This window comes from Aquarana catesbeiana, linkage group LG09 (genome assembly GCF_042186555.1).
Source record: "Aquarana catesbeiana isolate 2022-GZ linkage group LG09, ASM4218655v1, whole genome shotgun sequence".
NCBI classification, from domain to species: Eukaryota; Metazoa; Chordata; class Amphibia; order Anura; family Ranidae; genus Aquarana; species Aquarana catesbeiana.
The window spans coordinates 60806815-60824662 of record NC_133332.1 but is presented as its reverse complement, the minus strand read 5'-3'; the positions used below and the strand labels follow the sequence as shown (position 1 = coordinate 60824662).

At 43.7% G+C, this 17848-nt stretch overlaps 1 protein-coding gene across 1 annotated transcript in view; it reads left to right on the top strand.

The window, feature by feature from the left end:
• Positions 1-768: 768 nt before the first annotated feature.
• Positions 769-17848, top strand: part of LOC141107713 (cytochrome P450 2H2-like) — a 113555-nt gene continuing 96475 nt past the window's right edge. Inside the window, exons 1-2 of the mRNA XM_073598633.1 lie at positions 769-828; positions 1057-1317. Of these exons, the coding sequence (XP_073454734.1) occupies positions 784-828; positions 1057-1317 (306 nt within the window). The 5' untranslated portion in view covers positions 769-783. The remainder of the gene's footprint in view (positions 829-1056; positions 1318-17848) is intronic.

The following is a 17848-nucleotide window of genomic DNA, read 5'->3' as shown; positions in this document are numbered from 1 at the left end:
TAAAAACAAAAAATAGTTGTTTAAAACACCTCTTTTTCATGCTGGTTTACTTCTGGATAATACAACACGAAAAGTTTATTTCATAAATATCATGCTGGATTAGTGGTCTATGTGATTGGCAACAGGCACTTTAGATTTTTCTCTTTTTATTCGTTTGCAACAGAAAACAAGTTAACTGGGTCTTTTTTTTATTTTTTGTCATAATAAACAAGTTTGCTATGTTGGAGGATCCACCAGGGTGGTGCTATTGGCTGCCATTTTGTCCATATGAGAGCTGTGGTTACTTGCTGGTTCTCTTTATCACCACCAAACTTATTGGTTTCTTTATGGTGAACCTTTCTTCCCATTCCTGTGTATTTTTAAGTGGTTGAAAAGGCTGAAGGTTTTTTACTTTCATGCTTCCTATGCATAAAGGTAAAAAACGTTCTGTGTGCTGCCCCCCCCAGCCCACCAATACTCACCATAGCCCTCTCTCGGTCTAGCGATGTGCACAAGAGCCTTGGCTGTCCCAGAAATCCCTCTCCTTATTGGCTGAGACTGTATCGTGAGCCATTGGCTCCCATTGCTGTCAATCACAGCCAGTGATCCAATGAGGAAAGAGCAGGGGTTGACTCTATGAAGCTTGGCTCTATGTGTCTTATGGATGCATAGAGCAGGGCTTGGGAGCGAGCATGCAAAAGTGCCCCCAGAGCAATCAGCTTGCTATCGGAGGCATTGGCCAAGGAGGAGGGGCCAGGAGCATCATCCAGGGCTTTTCTGAGTAATATTATGTGGGTTTAGTCAATGAACTTGAGAAGGCTTTCGGTGAAGTGTAACTCTGGGTTTCAGGTACACAATAGTTATGATAGAGACAAAATAGTTGCTTAAAACACCATCTTTTTCATGCAGGTTTACTCATGGATAATACAACATGAAAAGTTTATTTCATAAATATCAAATTTGCATTTTTAAAAATCAACAGTGTTATTAATGATTAGCATAGCTTTATAATCTGTTATGCAATATGCCTGTAACTGATCCAAATTCCAACACACCCGACTTGTCCTTAAATCATAGTTGAAATGCTGCCAAGCTTTTCCTCATGAAAGAAAACGGCAGTTCGTGGATTGTAGACAGTACAGAGAGATTATTGTCAGGATGGCGGTGACTATCTCCACAACACTTCTCCTCGCTTCTGCAGTCACTCTCCTGATTTACCTCATTAAATGGTGGATGAATGTAAAGAAGAAAGACTTGCCACCGGGACCAACCCCTCTGCCACTTCTGGGGAATATTCTACAGATTAGTACCAATGAAATGCCACAGTCTCTGGTGAAGGTAAGAATAATTATGTTGAAAATTCTACAACAATGCACTCTTCTTGTTTTCTAGGAAAAAGCTCTCAGAAATTTCAGGGAAAGGTACAACCCAAACTGCTACTTTTTCTAGTCTGAGTCACAATTATCCCAAAATGGTGGTGAAAACTCTAAAAATAAACAGAAACGTATTAAGACTTGTGGAGGCTTGATTAACTGGGTACTAGACTGCTTCTATAGGTTCCCTTATGATTCCCTACCTGTACAACCCCAGAATATCCAATGAGGATGCCACACTTATAACATTAAGTACTCAACAAGAAGACATGAGGAAAAAAAAAGGGGGGTGAGCATTACAACTCTGTTCTCAATTTACTCTAAATATACTTTCCTGGGATTTGAGGTAAAATAATAATAATTCATGATGTATGAAAATACCTGCTCTACAGTCCAGGAATTACTCTGTTAAATACAGTAGGATTCAGTATATACTGTATTTTACATGAAAATTAGGGAGGCTTTAATGGTATCTTAATACACACATTTTTCTAGCCACTTGATTTTAAAAGCAACTGTTTTTACTTTAAAAACCCATAAAATAAGAAACCTGATCCTGATGTTCAAGATATCCTTTTAAAAAATCTATAATTTTCCTTAAAGGGGTTGTAAGGTCTCAAGGTTTTTCCCCTTTTTCTTACCTGAACCCGTCCGTTCCAGCGATGTGCACGAGCCCAGCAGCTCCAACTGCTGTCTCCATCCTCATTGCATAGATTGATAGCAGCAGGAGTCATTGGCTCCTGCTGCGGTCAGTCAAATCCAGTGACACGAGAGCAGGGGCAGGGCCGAGTCTGGCTGTCTATGTCAATGGATGCAGCAGCGGGACTCGTGAGACCTGTGCCCCCGGGGAAAGCGGCTCTCCGTGGGGGCACCAGATGAGGAGGAGCCAGGTGCGCCACCGGGGCACCCCAGAAGAAGAGGGATGGGGCTACTCTATGCAAAAACCCTTGCACAGAGCAGGTAAGTGTAACACGTTTGTAATTTTAAAAAAATGAACCTTTATAATCACTTTAACTGTCAATACAAGTGAACACCCAACAATGCATATTAGAAGTCACTTATATTAATATATACATCTTTTTTTTAAAGCAGCAGTACACTGCATCTGAGCACCACAAACTGAAAACGCTTGACTCAGAGGTACCCTTGCTGCTTACTGCTCCCTATACCTCCAACCTACCCTATCCCAGTAAATACATGACAATGGTTGGAGTTAAATGACCGTCTGGCCTCTTATTAAACAACAAAATTAATGATTAACACTTTTAACAGTAACCGAAACCAAAGCTAGATGTCCCCAGCTGCAAGAACACTGACTCTGGGACATTAACACTTGACCCACAGACCATACATGTCTACAAATACCTGGTCCTTCTTAGAGGACCACACCCAACCAGAGGACACCATACCAACGATGGTTTCCCACTTGTATTCACCGACAGATTTTTTTAACCCCATCCAAGGGGGTCACAAGTGTAAAGCCTTGTACTTGTGTGCATTTCCAAACCCTAAAGGCACGCTGCACACCATCTTCCAGGCCCAGAGATCGGTGCCAACTGCGTTCAGATGCACGCCATCCCCTCGCAGGTAGCACCAGGTCTCCAGCTCACAATGTCTGACCGCTAGGCCCCCATTTCTACAATTAAATGCCCTATTGCCTTGTTGACCTTAATGCGGGCCCTATTTATACCTTCCATGGACCGTGCCTCCCGCCAAGATGTGTGGGCAACTCGCTCATCCATGTCTTTATGGACTGTGTGAACTGGTGCGCAGTCATGTTGTAACAAGAAAGGGCCATCCCCAAACTGTTCCCACAAAGTTGGGAGCATGAAATTGTCCAAAATGCCTTGGTATGCTGATGCCTTAAGAGTTCCCTTCACTGGAACTAAGGGGCCAAGCCCAGCCCCTGAAAAACAACTCTACACCATAATTCCCCCTCCACCAAATGATTTGGATCAGTGCACAAAGCAAGGTCTATAAAGACATGGATATGCAAGTTTGGGGTGGAGGAACTTGACTGGCCTGCACAAAGTCCTGACCTCAACACCTTTGGGATGAATTGGAGCAGAGACTGCAAGCCAGACCTTCTCATCCAACATGCCTGACCTCACAAATGCACTTCTGGAAGAATAGTCAAACATTCCCATAGGCACACTCCTAAACTTTGTAAACAGCCTTCCCAGAAAAGTTGAAGCTGTTATAGCTGCAAAGGGTGGGCCAACTCAATATTGAACCCTACAGACTAATGCCCCGTACATACGGTCGGACATTGATCGGACATTCCGACAACAAAATCCTAGGATTTTTTCCGACGGATGTTGGCTCAAACTTGTCTTGCATACACACGGTCACACAAAGTTGTCGGAAAATCCGATCGTTCTAAACGCTGTGACGTAAAACACGTACGTCGGGACTATAAACGGGGCAGTGGCCAATAGCTTTCATCTCTTTAGTTATTCTGAGCATGCGTGGCACTTTGTGCATCGGACTTGTGTACACATGATCGGATTTTGTTGTCGGAAAATTTTATAGCCTGCTCTCAAACTTTGTGTGTTGGAAAATCCGATGGAAAATGTGTGATGGAGCCCACACACGGTCGGAATTTCCGACAAGAAGGTCCTATCACACATTTTCCATTGGAAAATCCGACCGTGTGTACGGGGCATAAGACTGGGATGCCATTAAAGTTCATGTGTGTGTAAAGGCAGGCGTCCCACTACTTTTGGCAATATAGTGTATGTGGTGTAGTTAGAAGAAGGGGAATTTATTTTGGGCTGTTTTTTTGCTGATGGGTCAGCCACATTTCAAAAATATACTTTTCCTGACACAAGCATGATAGCATACACATATGGGTACAGACTCCACACCCAACCAATCACAGGACCAGTTATATTATATAAATGAGTCACCTCCCACAAGGCAGCATTCTCCTTTTTTTCCTTACGGCTCAGCTGGTTATGGAAGTGTTTAAAGCAGAATATTTACCCTCACCTTTCATCTAAATCAAGTCATTGCAAAGATATAAACAATTTTACTGGTTAAGATTTGTATGGACCTTCATCCTTAAGAGGTTAGGAGAATTCATGTCCACAATAGCAGCCCAAATAAAGGTGCCACTATCAGTAGACGTGATGCAATCATTATTGCTCCAAATATGGAGATGTTCCCCCAAACTTATAATGGGAGTTTGGGGAGAAAACTGGCCAACAGTTTGTGTGGAAGGGAGGACATAAGATAGGTAGACAGTCCTTGTTGGTACGTATAAGTTTCATACACAAAAAAAATCACATTCACATAAAGCATAACAAGTTAAATAATCAAGACAGCTATCAAGCTATTTCATTTTGGAAAATGGTTGCTTATAGGAGAGGATTTTAGGTGACTTCTGTTGTTAAAGTATATCTAAATCAAGCCCTTTCTTTAATTTTGGATACAGCAGAAAATACTTAAAATCACTGCAATTTTTTTTTATGTATGTGTGATTTTGGGGAGGTTTTGCTTCACTTGCTCTCTTAAGACACAACAGGAAGCGAGAAGAGATATTTACAAAGGAAGGGGAAGCCTCTCAGACAGCTGTTACTGAAACAAGTAGTTAATTTGGAAGATTTCTCCTCTATTTGTGATTTGATGACAAATCACAAGTTTGGATTTTCAGTCCCAGTGACAGTAGTTGCCAGAACAAATAGAGAGTGGGGACATGGAAAGCAAACACAAAACCTCCAACCCTTCCCTACTTTATTCAAAACGTAACAAAAAAAATGACCCTTAGATACAATTAAAGGAGATCCTGTCACCATCTTAAAAAATGCTTATAAGAGCAAAGAAAATCATGTATTTTTAAATACTTACTTGCATTGTTTTGTTTTTGTTTTTTTTATGTTTTAGTCACCTGTGGCTTTGAACTTGCTAGATAATTTAACAATTTCAGGACGTGACAGTTCCCTACCACAGCTGCCTCCCTCCTTGCACCTTCATCCCTCTCTTCATCTCCCTACCTAAGCTTTTGTAGTCCAGTCTACAGCACTATCAGGAAATGTATTTTGTGTCTAACAGAAGAGAAGATGTTTACACAGGCACAGACACGGGAGGAGACTCTTATTGCAGAACATAGTTAATTCACCTTCCATCCACTAGGGGGTGCACTAAGGATGTTGACTGCTAGGGACACTGAGGAGAATTGTGGAAGACTGTGGGTGCTTTAGTTCCAAAAGAGGCTTAGCCTTTACTACAGTTGTTATATAGTTACATAGTTACATAGTAGGTGAGGTTGAAAAAAAGACACAACAAGTCCATCAAGTTCAGTCTATGTGTGTGATTATATGTCAGTATTACATTGTATATCCCTGTATGTTGTGGTCATTGAACTTCAACTGCTAGAGGCACAGAGGAGGAATATTGTTTTCCCGGGCTGGGTAGAGGGGGAGGAAATGACCCACAGAGAGAGTGAGGCTGGGAGTTAACCACTGGACCCGATTGAAAGAGGGACACTGTGGAAGCCATCCTGGACCATCAGAAAGCACCTTGAATGCTGGTGGAGTCTTCTGCCCAACTGAGGAGCTGGACGCTGTGGACACTGACTGGGGTACACTTTGCCAGTGAGCATAGTTACATAGTAGGTGAGGTTGAAAAAAGACACAAGTCAATCAAGTCCAACCTATGTGTGATTATGTGTCAGTATTACATTGTATATCCCTGTATGTTGCGGTCATTCAGGTGCTTATCTAATAGTTTCTTGAAGCTATTGATGCTCCCCACTGAGACCACTGCCTGTGGAAGGGAATTCCACATCCTTGCTGCTCTTACAGTAAAGAACCCTCTACGTAGTTTAAGCTTAAACCTCTTTTCTTCTAATTTTAATGAGTGGCCAGGAGTCTTGTTAAACTCTCTTCTGCGAAAATTCCTATTCCTATTGTGGGGTCACCAGTACGGTATTTGTATATTGAAATCATATCCCCTCTCAAGCGTTTCTTCTCTAGAGAGAATAAGTTCAGTGCTCGCAACCTTTCCTCATAACTAAGATCCTCCAGACCCTGTAGAATGAGTTTCCCTATGGACACAGAGTGGTGAGAGGCTGGCCAACCCTGCATTGCACCTTCAGAAAATAGGGACATAGTTGTCTGCAAGGACTACAGTGGCAGTGCTTGCATCAGTTCCTAAAGATGACATTACCTTAAGAACTCCACCACAACAGTTGGACCCCACTGAGCTTGCCAGCAGAGCAGAAGAAATAGAGTAGTGTACTACTGACTGTTATTGTGTTTTATGTATAAATATATACAGTATATATATATATATATATACGGGGCGGCACAGTGGAGCAGTGGGTAGCACTCTCACCTAGCAGTAAGAAGGGTCGCTGGTTCGAATCCCAACCACGACACTACCTGCCTGGAGTTTGTATGTTCTCCCTGTGTCTGCGTGGGTTTCCTCCAGGTACTCCGGTTTCCTCCCACACTCCAAAGACATGCTGGTAGGTTAATTGGATCCTGTCTAAATTGGCCCTAGTATCGGTATGAATGTGAGTTAGGGACCTTAGATTGTAAGCTCCTTGAGGGTATAGGGACTGATGTGAATGTATAATATATATATATGTAAAGCGCTGCGTAAATTGACGGCGCTATATAAGTACCTGAAATAAATAAATAAATATATATATATATATACATACACACACACACACAGTGCCTTGAAAAATTATTGATACCCCTTGACATTTTCCACATTTTTGTCATGTTATTACCAAAATCGTAAATGTATTTTATTGGGATTTTATGTGATAAACCAACACATAATTGTGAAGTGGAAGGAAAATGATAAATGGTTTTCAATTTTTTTTTTTTTACAAATAAATATGTGAAAAGTGTAGTGTGCATTTGTATTCAGCCCCCCTGAGTCAATGCTTTGTAGAACCCCTTTCGCTGCAATTACAGCTGCAAGTCTTTTTGGGTATGTCTCTACCAGCTTTGCACATATAGAGAGTGACATTTTTGCCCACTCTTCCTTGCAAAATAGCTGAAAGATTGGATGGAGAGCATCTGTGAACAGCAATTTTTAAGTCTTACCACAGATTCTCAATTGGATTTAGGTTTGGACTTTCACTGGGCCATTCTAACACATGAATATTCTTTGCTCTAAACCATTCCATTGTAGCTCTGGCTGTATGTTTAGGGTCGTTGAGCCTGCTGGAAGGTGAACCACCACCACAGTCTCAAGTCTTTTGCAGACTTTAACAGGTTTTCTTCCAAGATTGCCCTGTATTTGGCTCCATCCATCTTCCCATCAACTCTACCCAGATTCCCTGTCCCTGCTGAAGAAAAGCATCCCCACAACATGATAATGTATGTTTCACGGTGAGGATGGTGTGTTCAGGGTGATGTGCAGTGTTAATTTTCTGTTTTTAGGCCAAAGAGTAAAATTTTGGTCTCATCTGACCAGAGCACCTTTTTCCACATGTTTGCTGTGTCCCCCACATGGCTTCTCACAAACGGGACTTCTTATGGCTCTCTTTCAACAATGGCTTTCTTCTTGCCACTCGTCCATAAAGGCCAGATTTGTGGAGTGCATGACTAATAATTGTCCTGGGGACAGATTCTCCCACCTGAGCTGTGGATCTGTGCAGCTCCTCCAGAGTTACCATGGGCCTCTTGGTTGCTTCTTTGATTAATGCTCTTTTTGCCTGGCCTGTCAGTTTAGGTGAACGGCCAGGGCCGTCTTTAATATTGATTGGGCACTGGGCAAAAATGTTCTTGCCCCCCCCCATGCAATTTCGCTCTCCATCTGCTCTGAGACATACAATAAATAGCAACTGGACACAAAATCAGTTTACTGTATCAGATCAGGCAGCAATTGCGATTGGTTGCCAGAGGTTACAGTATATCATTACAGCTTACTGACTGGTTGCTAGAGGTTACAACACACATTACTGCTCACTGATTAGTTGCTAGAGGTTACAGTACATGATTTCTGCTTGTTGATTGATTGCTAGAGATTACTGTACAGTAATACTGCTCACTGATTGGTTGCTAGAGGTTACAGCACATCATCTCCTCACTGCCTGCACACCATGGACTGGGGTGGTGAGTGGACCCATCAATAGACAGAAAACTCATAGGGATCCTAGAACTCCTGGGATCAGTGGCAGTGCTGGGGGGAGGGTGTGATCAATGGCAATGCTGATTTTTTTTTTTACCGACTACCAATATAAAGAGGAGTTTCAATGCTGGCCACCACTGTAATGGGGGTTTACACTGACCACTAATGTAATAGAAGCATTCACATTAACCACCAATGTAAGAAGGGATTTACACTGACCATTACTGTGAATGAAAGGATTCTACACCAAGCCCCAATGTAATTAGAAGATTTACACTGACCACCAATGTAACTGAGACATGTAGCCTGTGTTCACATGTGTGTGTCAGTAACACAATCAAAATCGCTTTCCTGACACCATAGAAACATGCTGCCCTTTAGCAGATACACAGCAGTGCCTCTGCACCCCCAAACCTCCCCCATCCTTTCCACTCCAACCCTCCCCTCTTTCTGTTCAAATTTTTTATTGAAAAGAAGACATAAATATCAACAGGTAATCTTTGTACGACAGATTACAACGTAACTTACACAGCATCTTATTGTACAGTAAGATATTAATAAGACTAGAGAAACATTTGTCATATGTGAAAGTACAGGAGATAATCGTTTTAGCAATAAATGAGAAAGCTTAGGGTTTGTTACGGTATTTAATAGAGGAGAAGTCAGCCCCAGTGCAATTGTGTGTTTTGGGGTGAGAGTTTTCCTCAGCAACTTGAGGGTCAGAACTTAGTAAAACTTGTGTAATCACTAGGTGACATTAAAAATAAAACGTGTTGCGCAATTCTAAATGTCCATAAGATAACAATAGTGGAATAGTGGATAATGAGTCCCAGCTGGTGCACACAACTTAAATGGATGAGGTACAGTGACACACACAAAGCAGAAGATGTCAAATCTGAGAGTGACCCCTCCACCACACACAGGATGGCCTCTCACCTCAAGGACTCAACCTGAGACAGGTCACATAGCCTGAGACAGGCCACATCCCCAGGTAACAGCTCCGGTGCTCATCCACAAAATCCACAGTCAGTGAGATGATACAGCGTATATGAGGAAAAGAATACAACGATCTAATGCTCTCAGTACGATAAATTTATTAAATAAAAATAGAAAATACACTTACATGGAACCGCACTCAGAACCGAGTGCCGGCAGTACAGTGTGCAATGATACGAGATGGCCGCGGGTGACGTCATGCGTGACACCTGACCCCCGTACGCGTTACGTCCATGGGCGGTAATTGGGGAAAGAGAGGGGGAGGGGACTGGGGAAAGAGGGGAAAAGAGAGAGGAAAGAAAAAGAGAAAGTGGTGGGAAGATGGTTGGGAGGTCACATTGGACATTGAAATGCTACGCTTCGGGGTCTGGGGTCTCCGCCAGAAGGCTAATGCCCTGTACACACGAGTGGAATGTCTGACAGAAAAAGTCAGACGGAAGCTTTTCATCGTCTATTCCGATTGTGTGTAGGCCTCATCGGACTTCTTTTTTTGAAAATTCTGATGGACCTAGAAATGGAACATGTTCTAAATATTTCCGACGGAACCAATTCCTATCTGGAAAACCAATCGTCTGTATGCTGTTCCGACGGCCCAAAAATGACGCATGCTGTGAAGCAAGTATGAGACGGAAGCTATTGGCTACTAGCTATTGAACTTCGTTTTTCTAGTCCCGTCGTAAGTGTTGTACGTCACTGCGTTCTGGACGGTCGGACTTTGGGTTGACCGTGTGTAGGCAAGACCGCTTGAATGGAATTCCGTCGGAGAAACCGGTCGTGTGTACGCGGCATAAGGCTCCAGTAGGTGTTTGTCGAAGTCAGGGGGTAGAAAGTGTTTAACCCAGGGATGCCATATTTTGAGATGCTGAGGAATTCTGTCTAAAATTGTAGCCTTGATTTTACTATGTATCATGGCTTGGGTAATTCTATTCTTAACTTCAGTGAGGTTTAGTTTCAGAGTTTTCCAGGTCCTAGCTATTGTCTGTTTGGCCGCTGTAGTGAGTTGAAGGAGGAGACGTGTCTGGGATTTAGTGTATTCTTTTGTGATATGATTCATTAATGCTAGAGACGGGTCAGGGTCTATGGAACTTTGGAGTAAAGTGGAAGCCATGCAGAATATTAACACACAAAATTTCTGAACTATCGGGCAGGTCCACCATATGTGGGCATGAGTGCCCTTCTCACCGCAGCCTCGGAAGCATAATGAGGGGTATTTTGGGAGAAATTTAGAGATCCTAGCTGGAACTAGGTACCACCTCATGAGAACCTTACAGTTCGCTTCTTGGGCAATTATATTGTGGGATGAGATTTTTTTATTTGTCCATATATTTGACCAGTCTTCTGTATCAAGGTCTATTGCTAAGTTTGTGGACCACTGCGCAGTGTAAGTTGGCAGGTTAGCTGGGGGAGAGGTTGGGTGATTATAGAGGCGGGATATAATGCCCGGAGCATGGGGATCTGAGTTGCAAATTCCTTCAAATATGGAAAGATCGTCTAGTGAAGAGTGTGAACCTATAATTGTGCGGACAAAGTGGGCGATCTGGAGGTATCGAAAATACTCTTATGAGGGGAGTTCAGCTTGATTTTGCAAGGTTGAGAACGACTTCATAGAGGCTTCAGTGATGAGGTCACATATACGGGTCAGTCCAGCTCGAAGCCAGAGCCGGAATCATCCTGGGTGAGCGATGGCTGGGTAGAATTTCAGGTGGTCCAGGAAGGAAAGTAATGGGGAGTGGGCAGACATCAATTTAAACGGGCCCCGTAATTTGTCCCATATATTGAGAGAGTGCCCTGTAATGGGGTTGATTATGGGGCCACAGATAGAGGAGGGTAACCATAGTAAGTTAGTCACAGTGAGGGGGTAAAGATTGATCTCTTCCAGACTGACCCACAAGGGTATCTCAGCTTTTGCATAAAAGAGGGTGATCTGGGCAAGCTGGCTCCGTGATAATATCTGAAGAAGTTAGGTAACCCTAGCCCCCCACTAAGTTTGCTACGGAGTAGTATAGCCCTTGACACTCTAGGCCTGGTGGAGCCCCATATGTACTTGGACACTCGTGTTTGGATAATTTGGTGGAAGTAAGGAGAGACTGGGACCGGGAGGACTCTTTATAAATATAGAAGTTTTGGGAGTAAAGACATCTTCACTGCCGCAACTCGTCCAAGTCACGAGACGCACAGTGGTCGCCAAGTTTCTAGTAAGGAGGTCAGGTGCGCTAGCATAGGGAGATAGTTTGTTCAAAAAAGGTGAGCCGGATCGCTAGTTAGTTTAATACCGAGGTATGGTATCAATGTTGTGGACCAGGTAAAGGGGAAGTATTCTTGTATATGTTCAAGTTACTTTTGTGGAAGAGACATGTTGAGAGCTCTGGATTTGGACTGGTTAACTTCTAGACCTGTTATTAAAGCAAATTTGTCTAAGAGCTGGATAAGATTTGGGAAAGTTGTGTGTGGTGATGTGATAAACAGTAAAGCATCATCAGCAAATAAACATAGTTTATCTGATGTGGAAGCTATGTCCAAGACTTTAATATTTGGATTAGCCCTAAGCAGGGCAGCTAGGGGCTCGATTGCAAGGGCAAACACTAGGGGAGAGAGGGCTCAACCCTGCCGCATACCCCTTTGTATTTGGAAACAGTCCGATAGAAATCCCGCATATTTGAGGTAAGCTTGTGGTTGGTTGTATAGGGAGTTTATCCATAGCAGGAAGTTTGAGCCAAAACCCCAGCGTTGTAATATAAAATGTAAATAGGGCCAAGAGACCATATCAAACGCCTTCCTTATATCGAGTGACAGGAGGTGCATGGGTATTTTTCGTGATTGAGCAAGATGTTGGTGTAGGATTACGCGTCGGATGTTGTCGCTGGCTTGCCGCTGTGGTATGAAGCCGCCTATGATTGGGTTAAGGCGCAACGCCATAATTTTGGCTAAGATCTTAATGTACAAATTGAGTAAAGAAATGGGCCTGTAATTGGACCAAAGGGAGTTATCTGTGTTGGGTTTAGGTATCATGGAGATGATAGCTGTCAACGTGTCTCAACCAAAGGAGTGTTGTTTGAGGAGGGCGTTAAAAGAATTAGTGAGAAGGGGGGGCAGGGTAGCAGCAAATTTCTTAAAGTAAGAGCTAGAGAGTCCATCGGGGCCTGGTCGTTTGTGGGGTTTAAGTGTTTTAATAGCATCAGTAGCAGGCTTGTTGGCTTTAGTGTAAATTGTGTGGTTGGATCTACGGATGGCCTTATCTGCTGATTCTGCCAAGAGTAGGTCCAGCTCAGCTTTCGTCTTCTCTAGTGATATTCTGTGGGGTTTAGTTGGGGAGGACTGAAATTGGAAAAAGAGGCAGTGAAAGTCTGCTTCTAATTGTTGTATTTTGAGTTTTTTATCTCTTTTGAGGTGGGTAGATACAGAGATGCAGGACCCTCGGATTACAGTTTTGTGTGCTTCTTATAGGAGGACAGGTGAGATTCCAGGGGTGGTGTTGAGTTGTAAGTATTCTTTGAGGGCAAGTTGTATGTCAAAACAATACAACTGGTTGGTTAAATGGGCGTTATTTATGCACCAAGTGCGATCTCTAGCTTGCGGGATCAGAAAGGAGACCGTTGTGATTACTGCACAGTGGTCCGACCATGTTATAGGATGTATGCAGGATTGGAGTAGGATTGGTGAGGAAGCTACTGGCACAAAAATATGGTCAATCCTTGAGAAGGATTTGTGTGGATATGAGTAGAAAGTGCAGTTTTTCTAGAGGGTTTGCATTCTCTCCAAGGGTTTATTAGGGAGCCTTGTTGAAATATTGAATATTGTTCAGGGGCGTATGGAGATTTGTCTAGATGTGGGTACATTACTAAATTAGAATCGCTGCACATAAATAGTGTGCCTTTGCAATGGGCACATGCTACTTGCAAGAGGTGGGTAAAGAAGGGATTCGGATTAATATTGGGAGCGTAATATGACACTATGGTGGTCTCAATATCTTGTAGTAGTCCAACTAAAATAATGTAACGGCCTTCGGGATCTTTAATTTCAGTTGTCGGAGTGAATGGTAAGGTATGATGGAAGGCAATTAGGACGCCACATTGCTTAGTGGCAGCAGAGGCAGTAAACACTTGGGGATACTTTGAGCTGAAATATTTAGGGGTTGCTTGGATTGAAAGGTGGGTTTCCCGGAGGGCCACTATGCTGGCTTCAAGGGTTGCAAAGGTATGGAAGGCTTTAACCCTTTTATTGGGGGAGCTTAGTCCCTTAACATTAAGGGAGAGAATATTTAGGGGGGCCATTTGGGGGTTTGGGGTGAGATAGTGTTAAATGATAATAGGAGAACTATGCGACCTACCTGACCTAGTGGAAAGCAGAGGAGGGTGTAGAGAAAAAAGAAAGAAAAGGAAAAGAGAGAAGATTCAAAAAACGGGGTAAAAATGTCATAGGGCAGACATCTAGGCAAAGAAGTAACAGGAATGCTGTACTCAATTGCCTGACCATACAGTGTACCGAATTCCCAGCCAGGTGGCTGGCCGGAGAGTGTGTGCACCATGAAAGGGGGGGGGGGGAGCAGTAACAGCTCCCCGCTGCAAACAGGGAGAATAAAACCTATATTTAGCGTTAAACTCAGATAACCTTTTGAACTAACACCATATCTTTACGTTTGCAATAGCATAATATAAAAAGTCTATGTCTGTGAGAGGCTCATGGTGCCATCCTCTTATTACGGGAGAGGGAAGGGAGGAGGGAGGAAGGGGATGGAGGGGGGAGGATATGGGAATAGGGGAGAGTGGGGTTGGGGAGGATGGGGAGGGGGAGGAGGGGAGGGAAGAAGTGGAGGAGAGGAGAATGGAGGGGAAAAATAAGAACAAGGGTGGGGAAAAAAGGGGGAGGGAGAAGAGGAGCATTTAATACTGTTGTATCACAAATCACAAAAAAGAATTAGCATTTCTAAAGTTGAGCATCACAATAATAACCGTTCAAGCAATATTGTGAGCATTAATGTGAAAAAAGAAAAGAAAAATAGTGTGCTATCAACCTGTAACCATCAAAATATTAAGATAAAGTATAAAAATCCAGTGTTAACCATTTTAACATAAAAAATGACAGTGGGCTGAAAAAACAAAAACAAAAGAAAAGAATCCGAACCTGTGCAACCCAATTAAGGGTGGGAGAGTTCTGCGTAGGTTATATCCCACAATGGTGAGAGTACCTACTTCGGTGCAGACTCCAAGGTCTTGGTTAAGAAGTGACCTGCACATGTTGTGCATTAGGAATTTTCTGTTTGTATGACCAAGAGTTCACATTCAGCCTTGAGGAAAGGAATTAACAGTCATTAACGTGTTCAGCGAGATGTGTGCGATTTCGGGTCAAAGAGGTCTGGTTGGCGGGATGGGGTTCCTTTTCGAATCGAGGAAGGGCCCGGCTGATTACGCTTTGGCGTGGTTGTATATGGATGGGTGGTAGAGCGAGCTGATGTGCGAGGTAGCAAAGTCTTGGATTGTTGAGCTGGGGGTTGTCAGATGAAGAGATTCCAGACTTTGAAACAGAAGGGAGTCTTTGTTAGGGGCAGCAGTGAGCAGCTGCTCCTTTGTGCAGAAAAAGTGTAGTTTGATGATTATGTCCCGTGGTGGGCCCTCTGCTTGGCGGCGAGTGAGTGTCATGTGAATTCTATCAAATTCTAAATGTTCGATAGGTATAGAGTAGGAAAGTTCCTGAAAAAGGGCCGTGGTGAATGACTGAAGGTCATCAACCATTTCAGGGATGCCTCGGAGCAGCAGATTGGATCTGTGGGAGCAGTTCTCAGCATCCTCCAAACGTGAGAGAAGTGTGGCATTTTCTTCACGGAGTGCTGCCTGCTCCTGGGCTTGTTCCTGAATAGTAAGCTCTATATCATCTACTCTGGTTTCCAGGTCTGCTGTGCATTGGCCCAGCTCTCTTATCTCTCATTCTCTCACAGTCTGTTTGTGATTTAGTCTGATTTGGTTTTTTAAGGCTCTCTGCAGCATTGTCTCCATGTGTTTTAGAAAATCTGATTGAGTCATACCTGATTGCGGCAGAGTAGGTGAGCCAATGAAGATAGGATCCGTCTCATCATCCTCAGCACTGTCAGCATGTCTCGCTCTGGCCTGAGATGTAGCGTGCTGCTTAGCAAGGGCCTTCACCACCATTTTAGAGGAGGCGCAGGCCAGGGCCTCTTTGATCAGTTTAGGCTTGTTTCTGCTGTGGTGGCCCATCAGAACCATCCCTTGTGAGGTGCAGGTGTTGCAGGAGGTGATCCCTGGTATTGTGGGATTGAAGAGTGGCTCGGATGCTCTATCGAGTCCCGTGAGTGCAGCAGGGAGTGCGGAGCTCTAATGGAATGCGTCCTCCATGTCGAGCCTCGTGCATGCGCCCCCCCAACCCTTCCCCCTTTAACTCTACCTGCCTCCTTGTCATGTAGCTGGTAGGAGTCTGAAATGATGAGGTTAGCCTCTCTTGTATCTTCAACCCAAGCCCCACTGGAGATGGAACTGATAGTGGCTAGGGTCAGGAGGAACACGAGTGCCTGTAAGTGTTGCGTGCAGAACTTATAAGTGGAGTTGCAGGCTTGGAGGTGCAGGCAGAACATCCGGTAAGGAGCTGGACCCAGGGAAGATGAGAAGATGGACAGCCAGCACAGGCACTCGGAGACAGTGTTGAGCCAAGCAGGAGACAGGAGCAAGGTCACAAGGATAGCCGGGTTCAGTAACAGGTGGGCAGCGGGGTAACAAGGCATAAGCAGAAGCAAGGTCAGATGGGAAGCCAAGGTCAGGAACCAGTAATCAGAGTCCAAAAGCAGGGTAGAGGAAAGCCAAAGTTCAGCAACAGGAATCAAGCCAGGTTTAACAGGGTTCAGAATATCAGGACACCGCTGAAGACCAGTCAGCACTTTTCAGAAGTCAGGGCATCCTTTAAATAGGCCGTCTGGCGCCAATTGTGGCTAAGGGTGCGCTCCTGCACGTGCATGCAATGCGATGTGCACGCACATGCGCATTGGTGCGTGTGGGAATCTGCCGTTTCCCGTGAGTGTGCACATGCGCCTGTGTGCGCGCCGGGCGCATTCTAACAGTTCTCTTACACTCCTCTTCTAATCTGTGCACCCACCATCCTTACCTCTATACATCCCCTCCTTGCTCACCTGTGCATCCCAAACTGTATTTCCTTCTATGCCTACCTCTGCACACCCCCCACTACCCCCCCCACCACCACCAAATCGCTTACCTTTGCAGAACAGGCTGATGGTAGGCTTAATGACCACCGTTGCAGGCAGGACTTTAAAGCATGCCCCTCCCCAGTGGGCAGCATTCAGTATAGGTGATGGAGGATATGACCTCAGGGGGGCATGATATGCATAAGAATGCCACCTTTAATTACATATCAATGCTGCTGGAAGCTGCTATTTACATATGAATGCATCCGCTATTTACATATGAATGCCGGTTATTTACATGTAAACACAGGGTCTGCAGGTGAGTCATCCATACACAACAATAGGGCAGAGCTGGGCAGCATTAGTAGCAGCACTTCACACTGAGATATCAGGACACAGCACAGGACTAAAATTTCAAGGGACAAGAGAATTTAAACCAGGATAGTTGGCAAGTATGAGGCAGCTGCTTTGGGCCCCACATCAATGACAGGGTCTAGGGCAGCTGCCCCTTTTGCCCTGCCTTAAAGACAGCCCTGTCAACTGCCATGTCTTGGTAGCTTTGCAGTTGTGCCATACTCTTTCCATTTCTGGATGATGGATTGAACAGTGCTCTGTGAGGTGTTCAAAGCTTGGAATATTTTTTTATAACCTAACCTTGCTTTAACTTCTCCACAACTTTATCCCTGTCCTGTCTGGTGTGTTCCAGGGCCTTCATAATGCTGTTTGTTCACTAAGGTTCTCTAACAAACCTCTGAGGGCTTCACAGAACAGTTGTATTTATACTGAGATTAACCACTTCAGCCCCGGAAGGATTTGCCCTCTTGACCAGGCCATATTTTGCAATACGGCACTGCGTTGCTTTAACTGACAATTGTGTGAGGTTGTACCCAAACAAAATTGACATCCTTTTTTCCCACAAATAGAGTTTTTCTTTTGGTGGTATTTGATCACCTCTGCAGTTTTTATTTTTTGAGCTATAAACAAAAAAAGACCGACAATTTTGAAAAGAAAATATTTTTTTTTTACTTTCTGCTATAATACATATCCAAAATAAAAAAATAAATAATATATTCATCAGTTAAAGCCGATATATATTCTTCTACATATTTTTGGTAAAAAAAAAAATCATAATAGGTGTATATTGATTGGTTTGCGCAAAAGTTATTGCGTCTACAAACTATGGGATAGATTTAGGGACTTTTATTTATTTTTTATGATTTTTACTGGTAATGGAGGCGATCTGGGATTTTTAGCGGGACTGTGA